The sequence below is a fragment of the Chenopodium quinoa genome, unplaced genomic scaffold (assembly GCF_001683475.1).
Source record: "Chenopodium quinoa cultivar QQ74 unplaced genomic scaffold, ASM168347v1, whole genome shotgun sequence".
Lineage (NCBI taxonomy): Eukaryota > Viridiplantae > Streptophyta > Magnoliopsida > Caryophyllales > Amaranthaceae > Chenopodium > Chenopodium quinoa.
Window position 1 is genome coordinate 2,106,893 of NW_018744821.1, and position 24,971 is coordinate 2,131,863.

Here is a 24,971-nt window from a genome sequence, read left to right on the forward strand (position 1 = left end):
TCGTTACTTATTAGCGTCTTTGTTAACAGTTAGCCATTTAATTTTACTCTTAATACGTCCCCCTAATGACTCTTATCTATAGTTTCAAATTCCTGTTCTCAGAAAAGTACTTATTATTCTGGGTTCCAAACAGCCAAGTGGAGTAAGACTCAGCCTCAGACTCGAAAGCGGTGCGACTCACACGCGCCTCTCCCTGCAAGTAGGCATTATCCACTTGCACATAAACAATCAAAATCCTCAACACCCAATAAACCATAGCCACATTTCATCTACCCATTAACAAATTTCCTCTGATTCTGATAACACTTCAAATTCCATCCTCTGCCTTCTCCTCTCTTTCTCTCTCCTCCCCAATTCAGACAAAAACACTTGGATTCAGAGAAATATGTCAGTAGCAGCTTCAATCCCAAGTATCAGACTACCAACAACAACATCTTCTTCTTCATCATCATCATGCTCTTCTTCTTCATCAACTACCTTGAGCTTAAGGCTATCACAAACTAAGCCCTGTATGTCATTTACTGTCAGGAGTTCACAGACTGAAGGTCCTATCAGAAGACCTACTGCTCCTTCTCCTGCTCCTCCTCTGCAGCCGCCTTCGCCACCTTCTTCATCTCCTCCTCCATCGCCTCCGAAGCCGGCCTCGGCCTCTAAAGTGGTTGAGGATAAGAGTGCGATCACATTGGAGTTTCAGAGGGCTAAGGCTAAAGAGCTGCAGGATTATTTTAAGCAGAAGAAGCTTGAAGAAGCTGATCAAGGCCCTGCTTTTGGTTTTGTTCCTAAAAATGAGATTGGCAATGGCAGGTATGTTTGGTAACACATTTTTATTGTTAAATTAATTAATTGGAATATGTGTTTTTCTTCGTAAATTTTATTTGCAATTTCTCTGCCATCATGATTCATGAACATTTACATCAATCACATGTAATTTTAGACATTGATGTACTCGCTTTATTTCAATTCACTATTACTTGTCAGTTTTGAATACCAATGTATTGACTAGTACTTTCGTAACACTTACTAGTGCATAGCCTTGAAAAACAGTTAATCAGGAACATAGTAGTTCAATATAGGAGCAAATGAAAATTTTCACATGAAGTTATTGTCAATTATCCAATGGTGACCTTGTACCAAAAAATAAATGTAAGATCTATAAGCTGATGATTATTATTAAATGTGTCGCAATGTGACTATTGTATCGGTGAATTACTTAATGGCTCAAATGTTGATGTTCTAATAGGAAAGTTGCTAATTTGAAAGTGATTTTTGTTAATTTGCTAGGTAGGCTTATTCAATTGAAAGTTAAGATGTGAAAATGTAACATGTTTTTATAATGTGTTTTACTTGGACCTTTAGAATTGTTAAAACTATTCGACTCACACTTAGGTATGAGAGACAATTAGTGCTGTCAAATTTCAAACCGAAACCGTTTAACTGCCCGAAACCGACCGACCCAAATGAGAACCGAACCGATTAAAAACCGATTTTTTTGAAACCGAAAACTGACCCGAACCGTATTTTAGTAAACCCAAAACCGAATCGACCCGAGTAATGGTAAACCGTTTAAGAACCGAACCCGTTAACAAACCAAACCGAATATAAACCGAACTGAAAGAAAACCGAACCGAAAAAGAACCGAACTGTATCTAACCCGAAACCGTTTAAACTGGCAAAAAAACCGCTTACACCGAACCATTAGCAAACTACTACCCGTTTGCACCGAACCATTTAAAAACCGAACTGATTGTAAACCGAACTGGTTATAAACCGAACCATTTATGAACCAAACCGCTTCTAAATCGAATCGTTTACAAACTGTTTTATTTTTTTTATTTTGAATAGTACAAACTTTTTTATATAATTAAATGGATTAAATATTAGAAATCTTAGAATATATTTAGCATATATTCCAAACTTATCAATTTTTCTAAAGAGCCACACACAATATTCCAAACTTATCATTAAACCTGCAGACTACCGGTTTCTCAAGAACAGTCAAAGATGGAAATTTTGGAACTTGGATAGGACAAATTCAAGTGTCTCAAACTGTTAGCATACTTCGTACCAAAATAAGATAGAGTTGGCATAATAAGGCTTTAGCAATTCATGCCTCCACACATCTTATGTTCGTTGACGCTTACTACCACTAGTGTTAGTGACTTGTTGTTGAGAAGAATCTTGATTCTGAACAGTGTCTTGAGAATCTATAGTGTGCTCATCATAATTTCCAAACCCTTGCTCCATTACTAAAAAAATAGAAACAAAACAACAAATTTCATCATAAGTGGATGTAGTTGAGCAAACCATATTTGAAACAAAATCAATACTAGGCCACATATTCAACACTTTCAGGAATCAAGAAATGTAACAAAATCAGAGAAGACAAATTGTCCTTGAAACAGCAAAATAAGACTATATAGTATATACTAGTCCAATTCTGTAATTGGGAGTTAGAATCAAGAAATGTAACAAAATCAGATAGGTAATAATCATCCAAGATTATGCTAGTTTCACATGATCAAGCTCATAAGTTATTGATAGCAAAATTAAAAGCATAATGGTACAGGCATTGCCTCAATCAGATTCAGGAAATCATTCTTTCATGATTTCATTTTCCAAATTCAATTTTCGTTTTATTATTAACATAAAATACATATATATAGAAGCTATCTTTGGCTACCCTCTTATCCATGCAAGGAATACATTTTGCTCTCCAGTAGACAAATCGATATTGCTCGAGCAGTGGAAACAAAGAAGTCAAAATATTAACAAAAAGTTGATGAAAATGGATTTACCCTGAAGCTTCTAATTTTCCTCTAAATATAATATTTCCTTCTTTCATTAGGTATTAAGCTTTAAAAGAGACTAGATAAATTTACAATTACATTACTGCAGAATCAGTAAACAAAACCAATATATCCTTAATTCCTTATAAACAAAACCCCATTCTTCAACACTTTCAGTCAATTCATCCATTCATCCCCAAATTTACATTTTCAATTGCCATGCATTACAAGAAATACATATACAAAATATAAATAATAATAAATAAAAAAAAAAAAAAAACCAATTCATACCATGATACCAACAAAACATATCAATTAAAATCTAGAAAGAGAGAGTGGTTACCTGAATTTGGAGCATTTAGGGCAGCAAACACCAATGACTCAATGAGAGAGAGGCAGAATCAGGACAGCTTCAGAATCAGCAAACACCGTGAATGAATGTATGTGAGAATGAGAGGCGCCGTGAGACGGAGAGGCGCTTAGCCGTGAGAAGGAGAGGCGCCGTGAGAATGAGTGGTAAAGTGAGAGTGAGAGTGAAAGGGTTTCAAAAGGGTGGGAGTGGTTTCATGTAAATCTAACCATTGATTTTTTAATCTATGGTTCAGATTGGTGATCCGTGTGTGTTGTGGGAGAAAGAATCTAACCATTGATTTTTTTAATCTATGGTTGAGAGTGGTGATCCGTGTGTGTTGTGGGAGAAAGAATCTAACCATTGATTTTTTAATCTATGGTTGAGAGTGGTGATCCGTGTGTGTTTGTGTGTTGTACATTCATCTACAAAAATATTATTCCCTCAATTCTTTAGTATTTTTTTGCCCCATTTGATCGGGATCAGTGCCCAAGACACATATTAAAACATCTACTAGTATATCTTTATTTTCATACACGTAAAAATTATAAAAACGTTATATTAATAAAATGTATAAATAGATAAATTTAAAAAGATCACTAATGAGTCTATAACTTTGTACTAATACATACGAATAACGATGATACGAATATTTATCTATGAGATAGTTAGATGCCATGTGTTAATAATATGTACATATGATCGATTGAACTAATCAATATTACCTTGTTAATTAGTCATTAGTGTTTTCTTTCATTATACAAATCAAAGCACTTTGTAATATCTTCATAATTTCATGAAAATATATAATGATAAACGAGTCATAATTATCAGTCTTGTTGACTAATCAAGTATCGAATTACCAAATTGCAAATTTCCATTTCACAAGAAGTCAAGAACTCATCAAATCATGATTATATATGATAGTATGCGTAGTATATAAATGATTAAATAAGAAGCATATAATAACCTAATTGTATAACAATAATACATTAATACACTAACTCTTATAATCTACTTCGTAATAAACTAGTAAAATCAGTATGACTAAACTTGAAACAGAACATAATATGTATTTATAAAATCAATGAGAATTTGTTTATAATATGATGCCTAAATATGAAATGATTCGCGACTTGCCAACTTTATATAAAACTTGTGAACGCAAAAGGTTAGCAAGTACTATCAAATTTCAAACCAAAGCCATTTAACTGCCCGAATCCAAACAACTCGATAAACAATTTATTTTTTGAAACCGAAAACCGACCCGAACCGTAATTTAGTAAACTTGAAATGGAACCGATATGAATAACGTTAAAGTGTTTAAACGATCGAAGAACCGAACCAGTTATAAACTGAACCGAAAAAGAACCGAACCAGTTAAAAACCGAACCGAAAAAGATCCGAACCAGTTATAAACTGAACCAAAAAAGAACTGAACTGTTTCTAACCCGAAACCGTTTCCAACCCGAAACTGTTTGAACCGGGAAAAAAACCGTTTACACCGCACCGTTAACAAACCGCAACCCGCCTGCACCGAACCGTTTACTACCCGGACTGTTTACAACCCGAACCGAATTAAAACCGCTTAAAAATAAACCGAAACCGAATCGAACCGATAACTATTTAAACTGAACCAAAACCGACCCGCGAGACAATTAAACCGATTCCAAACCGACCCGATTAACTACCGAACCGATTTCAAACCGAACCGAAACCGAACTGTCAAACCGTTTTGACAGTGCTAGAGACAGTAATCGACATTGTGCTTCCCATCACTCTATCTCTTTGATTAGATAAGCTTGAGGATATTGTGGAGGACCATATAGAAGGGCTTTGATCACGAGGATCATGATTCAATCATTGTTTAAGATTACAATTACACTAGTTTATAGTATGCTTTGGTGGCGGTTGAAGAAAAACATGTTTATAGTATGCTATGGTGGCGCTTGAAGAAACACATGTGTAACATTTACTTTATAACTCATACTTCCACTTTTCGATACTGTTTGTTCACTTCAGTCTTTGTAACTCATATTGGCGTGGGTTATATGAATTGAACAATTTTTTTCCAAACACCTAATAACAGATTCTCCTTGTTTGTCAATGAAAAAGAACGTGTAGAATTTGATGCATGTTTAGTTTGTCAATGTGACTATGCTTTAAGATTACAAGGACTAAATATTAGCATTTTGATACAAAATTTCGATTTTCTGTGTGTTTTGACATGATGTTTTGTATATAAAAGACATCAACTACGGAATAGATGGTCTCATATATGGTTTTTTTTATTCTTGATGCCTGTTCTATGTTATATAAACTTCATTTCAGTTATAAAATAAGCTTATCTGATGTGTTAAATTTGGTAAGTATGTGGTAATGCTATGATGTTTGTGATATGATAAGTAAACCATAAAGTTCGCCTTTCTGACGTGCTAATATCAACAGATGGGCTATGTTTGGATTTGCTGTTGGGATGCTGACTGAGTATGCAACCGGATCTGACTTCGTGGATCAAGTAAAACTCATTCTCTCCAATTTGGGGATTGTAGATTTAGAATGAGCTAAATAACACCATATCTTTAATTTCATTTTCTACTTTTTACAGTTTATACACCCCTTTGTGATTTCTCTCATCAAAATCCAGAAATTTCCCCTTCTTTTGTGTGTTGTGACCATTTAATTCAACTGTTTGTTGCTATCACCTGTATTTATGTACTTGGATTCTGCATTTTTGCTCACAATACCTATGAGGTTCAAATTACAACATTTTTTTTTTAATTTTTTTTTTTATTTTTATAGTATAAATTACTCATTCATATGTTTTTCTTGTTTCTGTTTTTTCCTTGTTTGGTTATACGAAAATTTGAACCTAACTACTCCAAACTATCAGTCTATCACCAGTAGAACAAAGATAATCTCAATTATAATATGTAAAGATGCCAATGATTTCAGAGTTTTGAGTGTGCGAAGGTGAATATGCTAGAAAGAGTCCTAGGCTTCCAAGGTGTGAGGATGGTGCTGGTTCAAGCATCATATTGTGGCTGACCGGTTAACCAGGTCAGAGCAAGCTAAGAATAGGGCAGTACAATTCATCAGCTAAACCGAGTCTTCATGGAGTCTGTTTTGTAGAAGAGGTTTCCTAGAATGATGCAAAATTTACATGTAGCATCAGCATTAGTTCCAACTTCCAAGTTCCAACTAGCCTATAGGCCAGATGCAATATCCTCAGGTTTAGTACTTGGATTCGGAAACAGCCAGTTACCGAAAAACACAACTATGTTGGCTGTTGAGGTCGTAGTAAAAAGTACTTATTGGCGTTGTGCTGCTGCAACTTGTGCAGGTCGTGCTAGTTAGTACAAATGTACAATGCATGATAGTTGGTTTAGCTTGTTTATACAATGCAGGTGAAGCTTGTTGGTACCAAATTTAGCTTTTTAAGTACAATGCAGGTCGTGCTTGTTAGTACCAAATTTAGCAATTACAATCTTGTAAAATGAAAATTGTTACAAGTAAATTAGTATTAGTAATTGGTGATTACCAATGATAATCCAAAATTTTGCATTCTACCATTGAGAAAAATCAAAAGTTGGGTGTTACCGGTGAGAATTTCCCTAAATCTAATATATATATATATATATATATATATATATATATATATATATATATATATATATAAAGGGGAGTTTTTTCCCGAGTTTTTAGAGAGCCACGTAGGATCTAATCTTCTCAGCGCGCCATGTAGGATTATAAATCTTAATAGTAGCCAATTAAATAAGAGATTATTAATTTCTTTTAGAATTAAATAATTCAAATGCCATGTAAGCAAAATTGGCGAATGAGATTTTAAAGTTTAAATTAATTAAATATTATATATTATCTTTTAATATTAGGAATTTTATCTAAATATATAACAAATTTTAGGCTCATAAATACAAAAAAAAAAAAACATTATTTAAAAAAAAAATCAACAAACCGTGCATCGCACGGGCTTCATCTAGTATTTAAATAATTCTGCCCTTGGATTTGTTCAAAATGAAGGGTCTGTTCAAACTGAACTGAACTGAACTGATTGGAGATGAACTGAACTGAACTGATTGGTGCTGAGTTGAACAGAATTGAAGTGAGCTGAAATGAATATTTTATGAGAGAGGGAAATTAGAAGATGAATTGAACTGAACTGATTGGAGCTGAACTGAACTCAACTGAACTGATTGGAGCTGATTGAACTGAACTGAAATTAAGTAAATGTGAACAGACTCTAAATTCCTTTTGACTTACAATTTTTAAATATCTAAATATATTCTACCCTTTGATTTGTTAAAAAAAAATATCAACAATTTATTATATTTTTAAATTTTGAGAAATTCTATAAGAGCATTATTTTCTCATCAAATAAATAAGTGGAATGGAATATAAAGGTCTCTATTTAAAAGGATGCGAAAAACATATAAAATAACTACTTATGCAAGGCTTAAAACATTAGAATATAAAATTATAGTTTTCTTAAATAACTATATAATATTTTGAATAATTTGCTTGTTGGAATAATTTATTTTATTTTATTTTTATTATCTTTATGCAACTTATAATGTGACCTCCCTCAAAAAAAAAAAAAAAAAAAAAAAAAAGCTTTTAATATGACCTTAAAACTTATAATTGCTTGCCACTAAATTTGTGTTCCTCATCTCCCCTCTTCAAATCGAATGGCGCTTTTATAAATGTTGGGCAATTTTAATTAGGGATGGCAAACAAATCAGGTCGGATCACTTTCGTGTTTGGGTCATTTCGGTTCCGGGTCAAAAACCCCCAACCCTAACGTGATCCATTTAGTTTTTCGGGTTGAAAAGTATGACCCAACCTGATTTGCTTAGTTTTCGGGTCAACCTGACACTACAAGAAAAAGGTCAAATACCGACGGAAAATTTCCCTTGCAAAAAGGCCAATTTCCGTCGCAAACAACATTTCCGACGGAATTCCGTCGTAAAACCTTTCGTAGGAAAAAATAGAATTTCCGAGGAAAATTCCGTCGGAAACACCTTTTACGACGGAAATACCAACGGAATATCTTCTGTCGATACAAAATCTGACTTTCAAGTATAATCCGTCGCAGTTTTACGACGGGAAATTCCGTCGCTGAAGAATCACTAACGACGGAAAATTCCCTCGCAAAAGTTCAAAATTTGCGACGGAATTGTATTTCGTCGGAGGTTTGCGACGGATAAATCCCTTGCAAAAAGATTATTTGTGACGGAAAAATCCCTCGCAATATTCCAACGGAATTAAATTCCCTCGCAAACTTTCAACTTTTGCGAGGGCAGTTTCCATCGTTAAGGATTCTTCCATCGACGGATTGTTCTTCATTTTTCCGTCGCAAAACAATTCCGACAAACTTAATATTAATTATTTCCGTCGCAGAATATAATTCACAAAGCCAAAATTCTAGTTGTCCAGCATTAATAACCTATATTCCTGCACCTAATACCTGTGAAAATTAAAATCATAAACCAATTTCGGAAATATAAATATATATATTTCCACAAAAGCTATGCTTAAGTTAAACATATCCAAAAGCTACATAATATATAGTAATTCTACAAAAGCGGGAAAATAATCAAACGCTACATAAATTCTAATTAACTACTTGTCCGTATTACTACATAAACCTAAGCTAGGCTAAAAAACTGCAGGGGTACCCTGGCTTGCTCCTCCACTACCCGGGTCATCCCTAGGGTCTCGACGCTAAGGCTGAATGGTGGAACATGTGTCGATGTTGCCAAATCGTCTCATGAAGTCATTCCACCTCTCCTCGGCTCTCCTTTCCATTTGGGCCACTTCAGCTTGAATTTGAGCTTGCATCTCAACTTCCATTTCACTCCGAAGTTCACTCCGTATTTCACTCCGGAGTTCATTGCGGATCTCACTACGAAGAGCCTCCACCCTATGGTCCATCTGGTCCTGCATCTGAGAAACAACGGACGGTGTGTACTGTTGTGAAGGCCTAGAACCTCGACCCGTCCGGTTGCCAAAGTACAGCTCTGCACTTTGGCCAAGTCTCCTCACTCGACCCTTCTTGTTGCGACCACCCACACTCTCCCAATACAACTCGTTCGGACTCTTTTTAATCCCTTGAGTGGTGGCTTCTTCAACATTCTTCTGGTAGTTCTCCTACAAGAAAGACATTATACAATAATATATAGTTTAAACAATTAACCAAAAACATAAGTTACAAGTAAAGCAAATAAACATATAAGTGATGACTTGAAATCACGTAAAAGAAGCAAATTTCTAAGTTTATGGGTCCATATCCTCAAAATGAAGCCATTTCAAGCCAAAATGGGTTTTTAATTGCCTATTTTCTTTAAATCTTAACTTTTGGACTCATTCTTTCTCAAACCATCACATATTTACATAGTTATAAGAGTTTATGACTTGAAATCACGTAAAAGAAGCAAATTTCGAAGATTAAGGGTCCAAATCCTCAAAATGAAGCCATTTCAAGCCAAAATGGGTTCTTACATGCCTATTTTCTATATTTCTTAATTTTTGGACTCATTCTTTCTCAAACCATCCTATATTTACATAGTTATAAGAGTTTATGACTTGAAATGACATAAAAGAAGTAAATTTCTAAGTTTAAGGGTCCATATTCTCAAAATGAAGCCATTTCAAGCCAAAATGGGTTCTTCCATGCCTATTTTCTTTATTTCTTAACTTATGAACTCATTCTTTCTCAAAACATCCCATATTTGCATAGTTATAAGAGTTTATGACTTGAAATCACATAAAAGAAACAAATTTACTAAGTTTATGGGTCCATATTCTCAAAATGAAGCCATTTCAAGCCAAAATGGGTTCTTACATGCCTATTTTCTATATTTCTTAGTTTTTGGACTCATTCTTTCTCAAACCATCCCATATTTACATAGTTATAAGAGTTTATGACTTGAAATGACATAAAATAAGCAAATTTCTAAGTTTAAGGGTCCATATTCTCAAAATGAAGACATTTCAAGCAAAAATGGGTTCTTACATGCCTATTTTCTATATTTCTTAATTTTTGGACTCATTCTTTCTCAAACCATCCCATATTTACATAGTTATAAGAATATTTGACTTGAAATCACATAAAACAAGCAAATTTACTAAGTTTAATGGTCCATATCCTTAAAATGAAGCCATTTCAAGCCGAAGTAATAAGTTTAAATACAAAATTATATTAAAGTTGTACGTTACCGCAATGCTCTTGACTTTGGCATTTGCTGGCACCTTTCCTTTCCCAGGGATCTCCTTGAAGTGTGTCTTCATGAAAAGATCATGTGCAGTTGGTAACTGGCCATTATTTTTCGCCGCCTTTGAACGTACATGCACCAAACCAAATTAGGCTTATCATTTCAATGTAACCATAATTGTTGTCTTTTTCAATTTCCTAAAAAACAAACTCACCATCCTTTTAGCATGATGTACATATGAAATTGAACCCTGATAATGGGTTGGCTCAAACACATTGTCCATCGATCCGCCTCTTCTGTTCTTCTTGTTTTGTTCGGACCTCTTCTTATACGTATCATCATTGACCAAAACGTCCATCATTTCAGTGGCAGAGTCTAATACCACCAACTTAGAAGACTGTGAGGCTTGTTGCCCCTGAAGCCGTTGCTCATGATGATGTATCTGCATCTGTGTTTGAGGATCCTCATTGTCACCCAAATCTGCTGCGTCCTCTGCGTCCACCATTTCCTCGCCGTCCTCAAAAATGAGAACTTGCCTTTTCTCCTTTCCCTTATTTTTCTTTGATGTTTCTCCTTTTTTCCCTCCCACCATTTCCACCTGAAAAAGATGTTAGTCACATGCCATGATATTATTAACATTATAAAAATTACAAGTATAATGAGATGTAACAAGATTAACAATAAAACGACAAACTCTTTAATTGATTTTACAGTGACAATCAAATTCAACCAACAATTACACAACTACAAGCAAATTTAACTATTCATTTTACAGTAACAAGCGAATTCGATCTCCTAGTCATGACTTTCATCGCTACTATCACTACTGGTATCGTCACTACTATCATCTAAAACCACATCGATCTCATCATCCTCGTCACTATCACTAGAGTCGACGCTTGATTCATCATCTTCATCGCTTGAGATTATTAAGCCGCCATCATCATCTTCGTCGTCATCCTCAACTAGGTCATAGTCAGGAATGTCATTCGGTGGACAAAGCGTTGCATGGACTTGTGGCGACGGTGCATGCATAAAATCAAGGTCCAATGGAGCATCAACCATTGACCTTGCTTGTGTTTTAAACACAGCCCACCATTGAACTCGATCCCTTTTTAGGCTTGGGTAGGATGTGTAGTACACTTGGCTCACTTGATAAGATAATACAAAGGGATCATACTTAGGGTATTTCTTAGTGTGATTCACTTCGACTAGCTTGTATTGTTCATGTATTTTCATACCCCTACCACAATCCATCCAACTACACTTAAACAAAATAGTCTTGTACTCTTTTTTTGGACCAGTGTAGACAAGTTCAATTATATCGTCTAGAATGCCAAAGTACTCTCCACCGTCCTCACTAGACACACACACACCATAATTCATCGTAGACTTGTGTTTGCCATGGGAATGTGTATGGAAATTAAATCCACCAACAAAAATCTGCCTCCAAGTTCGAACACGCTTGAAAGGACGCATGCACAATGCTTGGAGGACATCTGAATTTGGTTTCTCTTCAACCACCTATTTACGTCACAATTAAATAATTAATTAAAGTGAATTGCAAGATCTAAAAAGCATATTTAAAGACCTAGAACATTTCTATCACCTTATGGTGAAACTAATCAGAGAATTCGGTGTTACATTTCTCCATAACTTCTTCTCTACGCAAAAACGGTCGGGAACTAAGAACGTAATCCTCAAACTTCCTATTAGGTCAATGATACAAGAGAAATTAGTAATTCAACCATTTTAATTCTTCAGAACTATGAATAAAATTCATTCCTTAACACATATACCTTTTGTATTCACCAAGAATGTCGCAATTTCGTAAAACGAACAAATGAGCACACTCGAGTTCTTTTTCATCTAAATACCGAGTTTTACTCTCAGTTGAGACACGACCGGTATCCACCAAGAACAACTCTGGTAAGTCAGCGTTGTCCACTGTGGATTCCACGTCTACATTTACATTTCGACCGAGATCCCGAGTTTTTGTGTCAACTGACGCCTGAAAGTAATTTGAGCAAAAGTTTGCTATCTCTTCGGTGAGATAAGCATTACATATGGAACCTTTAACTCGAGCCTTGTTCCCAATTTTACGTTTCAAGTGATTAAGGAACTTACAATTAAATTAGTATAAATAATTGTGTAAATAGGTCATGACTATGAAGGTTTTGTATGAAAGAGGAAGTGAAGGGGACTTTGATTTACCTTTCAAAGGGATACATCCATCTATATTGAACAGGACCACATAACTTGCCCTCATATGGAAAATGAATAGGTAAATGCTCCATGGAGTTGAAGAATGCCGGAGGGATCACCTTCTCAAGCTTGCAAAGGATTTCAGCTATGTTTTTCTCTAATCGCTCCATGTCACTAACGGTGATTGTGTAATAACACAAATCACGGAAGAATTGACTGATCTCTGTAACCGCATTCCAAATATGGGTAGGGAGCAATTCCCTCAAAGCAGTAGGCAACAACCTCTCCATGAACACATGACAGTCGTGGCTTTTCATACCATGAAGCTTACAACCTTGTAATTCTACGCATCTGCTCAAATTAGAGGCATATCCATCAGGAAAACGCAACTGTTTAACCCATTCACACAACACTTTTCTTTGAGCCTTATCAAGAGCAAATGGGGCTTTTGGCATGTACCCTTTTCCACTACCGTCCTCCTGCAGATGAAGTTGTGGCCTTTTACAATATTTAGCTATGTCATTTCGAGCCGATGGCGTGTCACATGTCTGTTTTTTCACATCCATAATGGTGTGGATTAACTGATCAAAGAAGTTCTTTTCAATGTGCATGACATCCAAGTTGTGACGGATGAGCAGATGCTTCCAATAAGGAAGCTCCTACAACGAGGTTTGCTTGAACCACCTTTTTTTGCTCTTTTGAGGTGTTTCAATGCCTCTGGCCCATCGTTGCCTTTGGAAGGTGTCTCACACATTCCCACAATTCCTCACCTGACATGATGTGTGGCGGTGAACCTTTTTCGACTTTGTTTTTACAAAATGCAGTTTTACTATTTCGAAAAGGGTGATCTGTTGGAAGGAATTGGCGATGGCAATCAAACCAAGAAACTTTGCCACCGTGTTCAAGCCAAAATGCTTTGCTTTTATCCATACAATAAGGACAAGCCTTCTTACCCGCTGTGGTCCAACCAGACAACATAATGTAAGCTGGGAAGTCACTAACAGTCCAAAGGATGGCTGCTCGAAGATTGAAATTTTGTTTCCTCGAAATGTCATAAGTATTTGCGCCTACTTCCCATAATTGTTTCAACTCTTGTACCAACGGTTGCATATACATATCCAAATTGCCCTTAGGGTTCTTAGGACCAGGAACGAGAAACGGAAGGAACATGAATTGTCTTTTCATACACATTGAGGGAGGCAAGTTATAAGGGGTCAAAATGACAGGCCAACAGGAATATTGTCCCCCAAACTTACCATGAGGAGCAAAACCATCTGTACACAAGCCAAGTCGAACATTACGAGGCTTATTGGAAAATTCTGGAAAGCATCTATTGACGTGTTTCCAAGCTTCACTATCACTAGGGTGCGCCATTGTGCCATGAACTCGAGGATTTTTCGAATGCCATGTCATTTCTTCCGATATGTTCTTGGTTGCATAGAGCCTTTGCAATCTCGGTGTGATCGGAAAATAAATTAAAACATTCAAAGGCACTAAGCTACCTTTAGAAGTATTTATGTATCGGTCGCTACCACACACCCTACATGTAGATAGCTGAACATCATCCTTCCAAAACAACATACATCCTTTCGGGCATGCATGAATCTTTTCATGAGGCAACTCCAACCCCTTCACAATCTTCTTCACCTCATAGAATGTGTCGGCCATATTATTATTGTTAGGAATCGCCTCATTGACCAAAGAAGAAAACCCATCAACACATCTATGGGGCAAATTATACTCACACTTAAGACTAGTAATTCGGGCAGCCATCTCTAACACAGACAATAAACTTCCTTCGTATAATGGTCTTTCAGAAGCCTTTAACAAATCTAGGAAATGCTTAGCTTGTGCATTAGGCTCCTCCTCTGCCTCTTCTGAATGCCCTTGATCTTCATTATGACCAAAAGCATCGAAAACCATTTCACGATATTCATTTGACGGTCCTTCAGGAGCTCCCGGAAAGCCTTCCTCATGACACCTCCACTCATAGTAATTAGGTATGAAACCCTTGCGGTACAAATGAATTTTAATAGTTTCCGCATCCCAAAGCCGTTTGTTCTTACATTTAAAACATGGACACCTAACTTCATTCGGGTTGCTACTCTCGGGATGATCTTCCACGTATTTAAGGAATTCATCTACCTCTTTCACAAATTCCGGATTAATAGAATGCCCAACCTTCCTTTCATACATCCAGCTATGTTCTGTTCATTTCATGATTACAACTTCTACACAAACTCACGAATATGTATAATCACATTAGTCACAATGCGTATTGAATATTCATTAACCATCAAAATGTGAAAAATATGCCAATAAGATTGTACATGATGTCCAAAGGTCCTTATCACTCCAACCTAACCCATCATTGGACATTTAATCTCACTAGCGAATGTATACCAGGTTATCAATTCTATGGAAAACCCGACAGCATTTCCCTTATGTTCTCCAAGTACACGATGTAGGCTATTAGATAACCCGTCATATGTACCCAGAGAACATTGTAGAGAAATGATAAGCCAGGATATTCCCTAGAATCAATAACAAGACATACATTCACCACCTAAGTGAGAATAAACGTCCAAGGACAGTCCCAACCGGGGACTATCCAAGACTACATACTCCTAATGAGTATGCCTTGAACGGGTATCTAGGTGTAGACACTCATTTGTGTCTCCCCAAAACCAAACCCAGTGATGAGTACCTTTCACATCATTTGATTATTGAACAAAGTGAAAGTGCGAAAAGTCTAGTGATGAGGATGTTTTTATTAAAATATCTCTTCTTTCTGTTTTTGAAAATATTTCTTTTCTTACCTTATTTATGAAAAACGTGAATTCCAGTTCAGTTTGGTCCATGATAAGGGTCCAATAATGGTGTAGTTGGATAGGGTTTGAAAAGACCTTTCCAACGATATATTATAAGCCCAATTCCGATGAATAATGAGGAAGTTATGGCCAAAATACTAAACTGGGCCCAAACCGGATTTTACCTGCGGCCCAATGATCTAGAGGAGGGCCTATTATTAATTATCATTTCTAAAACTATTAGGATTGATTATAGTGTTCTAGAATACTCTAGAAGGTTCTTTTAAATCATAATGGAGTTAGGATTGATAATTATGTTTTAAAGAGTTTGAATTGAATAAAACTACTCCTTTTTAGAATCCTTGTTTTGTACGAAGTGGAATATATTTAGATTTTATTTTCGTGCCTCATAATCTTTATCCAAATTTTATATGGTTGGATAGATCTTGAAATTATATTTCCAATGATATATTATAATATTTAATCCCAGCTATAACGAAAAAGATATGAATGAGATATGAAACTCTATCCAAAACTGACACCCTTCCACTATTTTATCCATATTTTTTTATCTACAAAATATTTTAATCTGATTCTAATTGGGTTGGAAAGTAGACTTCAAGATCTTTCCAACGACATATTATATTCCTTATTTGGACTTCCGGATCAAAAGATATGATAAAAAAAAAATGCGTGAAACTGATTATTAGCGCGTGACGTTAAGTATTAGCGCCTGGCGCTAAGTTTTGGCGCCTGGCGCTAACCTTCAGCGCCTGGTGCTTATGTCCAGCGTCTGGCGCTAATCGAGTTTTATTCTCGTCGAAACTCTGATTCATTTTTTTATCCATCCGACTGATTTTCTCTATAAATAGCCACTTAAAATTCTGTTTTCAATCATCAATTCTCATCAATCCTTCTTATCTAATTCTCATCAACTCTCACCAAGAATTTCTTGATTCTCTCTCTCTCTTTTCTAATCCAACCCTTTTACAAACACAATTCCTCATACATTAGCACTAGACATACCTAGCATAGTTCGAAGTTGCCTTCGCCCTAGACATGAAAGGTTTTAATTTCTGAGGGTTTGGTCCCAAATCTCTCTTTCAATTATTATTTAATTTAATTGTTTAATTTTATATTTCCACTAGTAGAAAAAGGCTCATTTGCGTCGCTCATTTATAGTGTATTTGCGTCGACACAACTGCTCGCGACGCAAATGATTTAAAAGTCATTTGCGTCGCTCCTAGGCAAATGATAGAAAGCTGAAATGCACTTGAGTTTTAATAAGATTATTAATTGCGTCGCCTTAATAAATAAGAGCGACGCAAATGATAGAAAGCTGAAATGCACTTGAGTTTTGCGTCGCTTCTTGAATAACATGCGACGCAAATAACTTAAAAGGAAGGTAAAAATAAACATTTGCTTTGTTCTTTAGAATGAGTGACACAAATATGGCGACGCAAATGTACATTTTTCTACTAGTGTTCCCTTGAAGTTACTAACGTGTGTATTTTGTTATTAGAAAGAGGTACGAGGCATCCAAGTAAGTGCTTTAATTGATTTATTGATATTATGATATAGAAATCATGTCTAGGTTGTTATTTTGATTCCTAGTATCATGTTAGGATGCTTGATGTTTTGAATGACAATAATGATTCCTAGTATTATGTTTAGGGAAATGGTTATAATATTAAATATGCTTATTATGATTCCTGCGATGCTTCCTATTCTCTTCCTAATATTCATGTTAGTATCATTTTAGGGCTAAAGCTTTGATCTTTATTGTTTAGTGACATGCTAGAGTTTGTTATTAATCTTGTTAGTATCATGCCTAGGATCTTGCTATTATTATGCTTTAACATGATTTATGATTATAATTTTATTATTATTATTATTATTATTATTATTATCATGTTGCTTGATTTATTGTTATTGCTTGATCATGCCTTTTATGCATGTTTAAAGGGAATTGGTACTTGTAATCACGCTTAATAAGATAATTAATAATCTTGTTAGGGTTAATTTAATTATAATTCAAGAGATCGCTAATAATAGATTTATTTGTGCATTAATATTCAACCAACATAGATAAACAGGTTTAGGGTAAACCTATTGATTGCATGTTAATCAGAAAGCGCACATGAATACAATCAGAATAAAGTAGAGGCCTATTATTAGGGCAGGTTTAATCTCTTTTAGGTTGGATTTGTACCTTCATCCCCGAACCCTATTTGGTTCAAGACCTTATGGAGTTAACGATCTCTTGGATCGTTAAGGGGTGTAACCTTCACCCTGTGAACGGTTTACAAGTTCCTAAAACTTGTTGGCGACTCTTTTGCTCTATCTTCTTTACCTTTGGACGCCACCGTACTTTAGTGTATGATCACAGTGGAGTTCAAGTTTGGGGTAATGCTTGAAATATTCCCTACACTAGGCAAATGATTATGCAAATGATTCATTAAAAAATATATCAAGTAATTATAACACACTCATTTAAAAATATGCCAAGAAAATTACATAACACAACCATTATAAAGTAAAGAACACTCATCATTAAATTATAATAATCATTATAAGTAAACCAAATATATCATAATCATAATTAAATTGATATAAACAATCATATATAAACAACTAGTATTCATAATTAAATTGATATAAACAATTATATAGTAATCATTACATTTAACATTATATAAAACAAATATTTTTTACTAAATTAACTAACATACATTAAATTAAACTAACATACAATATATTAAACTAAACAAAAAAAACTAACATACATTATTAAATAATAATAAATTAAACTAAACTAACATACATTATTATAATAAACTAAATCAATGTAAACTAACATATCATGCGGTACATTATTATAATAAAATATCAACCTAAACTAACATATCATGTCATATATTATTGTACTAAACCAAACAAAATTAACATGTCATGTCTTACATTATTATAAAAAACCAAACCAAATTAAAATTAACTAACATATCAACCATTATTATTTATCATAATAAAATCAAAGCAAACTAAACTAACATTTATCTAAGTCACTAACATGCCATGTATAAACTAAAATAACAATTTTAGAAATTAGAATGTCACGAACCTATAGATCTGCACTTTTTATTGAGATTCAAAGCAAGGAAAATATACAAATCCTACAAATAATAACAATTAAACATTATTTAAGGTGTAAAATGTCAATTTTTATTTAAAAAAATGAAAAAACAAAGGTAAAATAATGTTTAATAATTTACCGGTGGGAGGATGAAGGTGGTGGTGGTTCTGGTAGGAGCAAGGACGGTGGAGGAACCTGAAAAAAGGGGGGGGGGGGTGGTGGTGGTCAGGGTTAAATCAAAAAAATAAAAATTAAAACATAAAAATAAAAAAAATAAAAAAAAACCTCATCGGCGCTGCAGCCGGAATTCTTGGAATGCCGCCGACGGGATACAGGTGTGACGGCGGCTGCTACAAGCCGGTGGTGGCTATTCACAAGCCCCGGTGGTTAGTGGTGGCCTTTTGCGAATTTTAAAAATATAAAAAAAAGCTAACAGCGGCTTACCGTCGGGGATAACAGCGGCAGCGGGATCCGGTTGTCGCGGTGGCGGAGGCGCGCTCAGGCGGCGGCGACGTTCTCCTCTCTTCTTCCTCTTTCTCTTTCTTTCTCTCTCTTTCTCCCTTTATTTCTTTCTCTCTCTAGCCCCGTTTTTTTCCTGGTTCTTTCTGGGTTAGAATACCTAATTTCTAGTTCTAATTTTTGCGACGGAATTTAATTTTGTCGGTAAATTTTTTTCCGACGGAAAATTCCGTCGGAAATAAATTTGCTACGGAATTTTCTGTCGGAAATATAATTTTCCGACATAAATAAATTTCGTCGCAAAATTAGCGAGGGAATTTCCGTTGCAAAACATAAATTCCAACGCATTTTAGCGACAAACTAAATTCCGTCGTTGAATTTAAAGTTTGCGACGAAAATAGGTCCGTCGTAAAAATTCCGTCGGTATTAAGCGGTTTTCTAGTAGTGTGAAATGACCCATTTAACTTTTTTCTTTCAAATGATATGTGTAACCCAATATATTTTGTTACTTTGGGTGTAAAGTGGGTCAACCCAAACATATTAATTAGAATATGAAGTTAGCGATGTGTATATATAATCATTGATTCAAGAATCATTGGCAAATAACAACACACAACCAATTAATAAAATAAAAAAAGAATTAATATTTTGTTAGATTGATAGACGGCGACCAGGTTGAGACTTGGAATTGACTTAATTTTTACCAGCAGACGGAAGTGGAGGTAAATTTGTGGTGGCCAGTGTTTTTTTTGTGGAGTATGGAGCAAACAGTAAAGTGATGAAATGTAAAAAGGAGATGGGATTTGAGGCAGCCACAACATTTGAAGTTTGAGGAAGTGAGAACACTGGAAAAAGGGAAAGGTTATATATACTTAGGGTAACGTCGAGAGTTTATTTTGGCCTGAATTTATTGGCAGGTTGGATTAGCTTTACACTTGATTTTGTCCCATGATTTTTTTCGGGTTTTATGGGTCGTTTTCAGGTTGAAATTTTCAACCTTAACCTAACCCATTTAATTATTAAGCCAGGTAGGGTTCGTGTCAACCCATTTAAGTTTTCGGGTCAAAAACCTCAACCCAAACCCGTTATTTCCAGGTTGGGTTCGAGTCGGGTTTTCGGGCCGTGTCCTCTTTTTACCAACCCTAATTTTAATCTTCCCTTGAATAATCCAAACTTTGTCAACCGTTTATCGAATCATTTCAAGACCAAGAACAACAATTTCACTTATGTTAGACCAACACAAAGGGATACGACATTTGCGTCGTCCGTACAAAGCCTCCAATGGTGCCATGCTAATACTATGGTATTTATTGTTGTATGAAAACTTAATCAAATCAAGGTTATCTTCCCATGATCCTTGAAATTCCAACGCACAAGACCTCAACATGTCCTCCAAAGTTTGTATAATACTCTCTGTTAGATAGTTAGTCGCATGATGAAACGATTACTCATGAACAACTTGGTTCCCAAATTTGTTTGCATTATGTTCTAAAAGTTTGAAATAATATTCGTATCATGATCAGAAACAATATTTTTCAGAACTCCATGATGTTTCACTACATTTTTTTTTACAAAGGCAGATTTGAAGAAATTATTGGAAAGAAATCAGACTTTGTATTCAATTGTTTGAAGAGGAAGAAAGAAAATTCTAGAGAGAAATACATCATGCTAAACTTGTGTTTGATATTATGAGTGAATGATATGTAAGAATATCTAATTACAGCTATTTATACTAGATTCTATTGCAATAGAAATAAGCTGAAAACAATCTTCAGAAGCTTCTGGAACTTAGCTGAGCTGGAAGTTTGTTGTAACAAATTTTGCTGACTTGGCAATTCGGTTATAAAAACTTATGTTGTAGGCTAGTTACGTTGCTGTGACTTGATGAACACTCTTCAATGCATCTTGTATATTTAGCATTCCCCTCAAACTAGGCATGATATCAATCATGCCAAGTTTGGTAAGCAGCTTTTCATGTTGAGCTGAAGGCAAAATTTTAGTGAACACATCAGCCAACTGCTCACCAGTAGGAACATAGGCTAACTGAATCAGACCTTCCAAAACCTTTTCTCTAGTAAAGTGACAATCAATCTCGATGTGCTTAGTCCTTTCATGGAACATAGGGTTCTTTGCAATGTAAATTGAACTTTGATTATCATAGTCACTACAAAAATAGGGAAATTTAGCTACCAAAAATAGCTTCGTTTATATAATTGGTAGCTAAAATAGCTACAACTATAATACATTGGTTGCTATTCTACAAATCCCAATTTGTCCATTCAAATTTTGGTTGCTAACATATATAGAGACAAAAATTTATCATATTGGTTGCTAAAGTTAGACAACTAAAATCTATTCATTGAACACATTGTTAAAAAGAAAAGGAAAAAAAAAGAAAATTTTAAAAAAATTGGTAACTAAATTTTTATTATGGCGCAAAAATAAAAATTTTGGCGGAGCCCAAAATTTATTTTTAGAATGAAAATTTTACTTTTTGAAATAACAAAAGGACCAAAAGCATTTTATGAGTACTGAGTAGCTTCTCCCTCCAACATTACAAACCCTTTACATTCTATTGTGCATAGTTGCTAGTTGCTACCTCTTTCTATCTCAATTTCTCCCTAATTTTTTTTTTTTTTTTTTTTTTTTTTTTTTTTGCAAAATTCGTGGTCAGACCATCCCAATTCAGCAAAAGACTTACAATTTGATCAGCATTACAGTTGCTTTGACGAAAGGATTTATGCTTAAGATGGAGAATTAGGGTTAACGTCGTCGTCTTAATTTCACCGTCCATTAGTAGAAATTTCAGGTATTCCAGCCTCTCTATTTATTTGAATTTTGATAAAATTAAACAATTTAGCAATTGTTTGTGATATAGTATCTTAATTATTCTGGGCTAATCTTATTTAGTTGTACACAACAATTGTGCTTTATTGGTTGATTGTGCGTAATTTTTGTTGTGATATATCATATGAAAGTAGTTTTGCTTGTTAATTTACAATACTGAGTGAAATACTTTTGGTCACAATCTATCTTTAAATTTGCTATTCAAGTGTTGCTATTAATTTAATTGCTACAGATTTTATGCGATTGTATTTTGTTAATTTACAAAGATAAATGGCTTATAGATAGTCTCTGCTTTGTTCTGATCATACATGAACCTGCTTAGTTATAAGAAAATATCTTACTTTTCAATTGGGTGTTTCAGATATTTAGCTTGCTATTTATACACCATAAGTCAAAATGTTATTTATTTCTTAATATATAATTGGAATATAGCAAGTCAAAGTTTGATTTCTATAATGAGGTGGTTTCCACATGATTCTAGATGTGTTTAGTGAGCTTACTTTATTATACACCATTAGAATGATCCAATCATTGACATAATGCGTAAGACTACTATGTCAGAACTCACAAGGCACTAATTTGCAAGTTCTTTATAATAATCCTATCTATTTCAATATACAAATCATAACTTTGCAACAAGTTTAATCTTTTCACCACTTTATGTTGGATAACGAGTAAACATTTATATACTACAGTACCTATTATATAAGTCAATGATATACTTTGTTAGTAGAAGTATAGTTTTAGTTTCTAGTTTACTTCAATAAACATGAGTAAACAATTATAACACTTAAAATAAAAAAGAACAAACTAACAAAATTAATTTGCAGCAGTATGAGTTCAGATTGAGGTTGGATGTATAAGAGACTTGATGATGGAAAATTTCTTAGTTCAATTTTTGTTAACAAAGTTGATGAATTCATTGATTTTGCTAGTATCCAAGAAAATGTATTGATAGATGGCTTAATGAAATGCCCTTGTTCAAAATGTGAAAATATCCCATATCAAAGTGTAGACACCATCAAGTTACATCTTTACAAGAATGGCTTTCAACCTGATTACTATCGTTGGACATGTCATGGGGAAGACTACTTTCAAAATATAACTTTTAGTAGTCGTTTCACCACTACACCAGAAGAGTCTAACCCCTACAAGGACATGGTAATGGATGCATTTGGACATAAATATGTGGTAGAAGATGTTGTAGATGAGGACCCACCTCTAGAGTAAAGAAAGTTCTTTGACATGTTGGCAGCTGCTGAGAAACCTCTATACAATGGATCTAACATGTCTTTGCTTTCTGTTGCGGCAAGAATCACAAATATCAAATGTGAATATAACATCCCCCATAGAGCTGTTGATAGTGTTACATCTTTAATGAAAGATATGTGTCCAGAGGAGAACAAGATGACTGATAATTTTTATAAGACTCGGAGACTACTTGATGGATTTGAACTACCCCATCACAAGATAGATGTATGTCCCAATGGATGTATGTTATTTTGGAAGGAACACAAAGATCTTGTAGAATGTGTTGTTTGCAAAGAAGGTCGTTTCAAGCCTTCAAGGGCAAATGGTAAGAAAAGTCCTAAAAGTGTGCTTCATTATTTACCAATTGCTCCAAGATTGCAAAGGTTGTACGCTACCAAATCTATGGCAAAGCAAATGAGGTGGCATGCAGAGTTTAAGCGACCAGAAGGTGTAATGGCTCATCCGTGTGATGGAGAGGCATGGATTGATTTTGACAAAACATTTCAATATTTTGCAAAAGAATCAAGAAATGTTCGACTTGGCCTTTGTACTGATGGGTTTTAACCTTTTGGTAAGTCAGAAAAACAATATTCTTGTTGACCTGTGATTGTAACTCCTTATAATTTGCCACCATGGTTGTGCTTGAAAAATCCTTTCATGTTTTTAAGTTTGCTCATTCCTGGCCCAAAAAGCCCTAAGGGAAATCTCGATCTCCTCTTGCAACCTCTAATTGATGAGCTAAAGATGCTCTGGAATGTAGGGGTGCCAACTTATGACATCTCTAAAAAACAAAATTTTCAAATGAAAGTTGCATTGCTGTGGACAATTAGATTTCCCCGCTTATGGTATGTTGTCCGGATGGAGTGCGGCCGGTCGACTAGCATGCCCATATTGCATGGAGAAGACAAAAACATACACTCTTACTCATGGCAATAAGCAAAGATGGTTTGATTGTCATCAACAATTCTTAACCTATGATCACGTTTTCAGAAAAAATAAAAGTGGGTTCTACAAAAATAGAATTGAGTGTTCTTCCCCTCCACCAAGATTGAGTGGAGAGCAAATTAAGGAGAGATTGTCATCTTTTCCAAAAGTTGAAGGTTATTCATGTGGAAATGTTAAGATTCAAGCAAATGGAGTGAGCTTGATGAAAGAGACCCAAGAAGAAGTTTTTCAAAGATATGGCAAAGAGCATCATTGGACAAAGGAAAGTATTTTTTGGAAGCTCCCATATTGGAGCAAGCTCTTGATACGTCACAATCTTGATGTCATGCATATTGAAAAGAATGTTTTTGATAGCTTGTTCCACACTATCATGGATGTTAAGGGGAAGAGTAAAGATAACATGGAATCAAGAAAAGATCTAAAAAAGTTTTGTAAGCGGCGGAAGTTAGAAGTTCAAGATGTGATTTCTCGTGATGGAAAGTCAAAGAAGCATGTGATGCCAAATGCTTCATATGTCTTGCCTAAGGAGAAGAGAAAACTTGTATGTGAATGGGTGAAGAAGTTGAAGTTTCCTGATGGTTATGCATCTAATTTAAGTAGATGTGTTGATACCAAGGAATGCAAGTTATCAGGAATGAAAAGTCATGATTGTCATGTCTTTATGCAGCGTTTATTGCCGATTTCCTTTAAGGATCTTCTGCCTATCAATGTATGGAATGTTGTGACTGAATTAAGTCAATTCTTTAGAGATTTATGCTCAGCCACTTTGAAAGTTGATGAGATGGTACGATTGGAGAACAATATTGCTGAGATTCTTTGTAAGTTAGAGAGAGTACTTCCACCTAGTTTCTCCAATTCCATGGAGCATCTTCCTGTCCATTTACCTTATGAGGCAAAAGTTGGAGGACCAGTACAGTTTAGATGGATGTACCCTTTTGAAAGGTAAATATACAT

The 24,971-nt window shown here is 34.9% G+C and overlaps 2 protein-coding genes across 2 annotated transcripts; one reads left to right on the forward strand and one right to left on the reverse strand.

The window, feature by feature from the left end:
- The first annotated feature begins 262 nt into the window (after positions 1-262).
- On the forward strand, positions 263-5,916 carry LOC110704170 (light-harvesting complex-like protein OHP2, chloroplastic). Its single transcript, XM_021881954.1, has 2 exons — positions 263-804; positions 5,584-5,916. Exons 1-2 carry the CDS (start codon positions 386-388, stop codon positions 5,696-5,698), a joined length of 534 nt encoding a protein of 177 aa, XP_021737646.1. The 5' UTR covers positions 263-385; the 3' UTR covers positions 5,699-5,916.
- Positions 5,917-13,280: 7,364 nt separating this feature from the next.
- On the reverse strand, positions 13,281-14,768 carry LOC110704129. The gene is made up of 2 exons (XM_021881907.1): positions 13,829-14,768; positions 13,281-13,528 (listed from the first exon to the last, which is right to left on the reverse strand). The coding sequence occupies exons 1-2, from the start codon at positions 14,766-14,768 to the stop codon at positions 13,281-13,283; spliced, it is 1,188 nt and encodes a 395-aa protein (XP_021737599.1).
- Between the last annotated feature and the right edge of the window lie 10,203 nt (positions 14,769-24,971).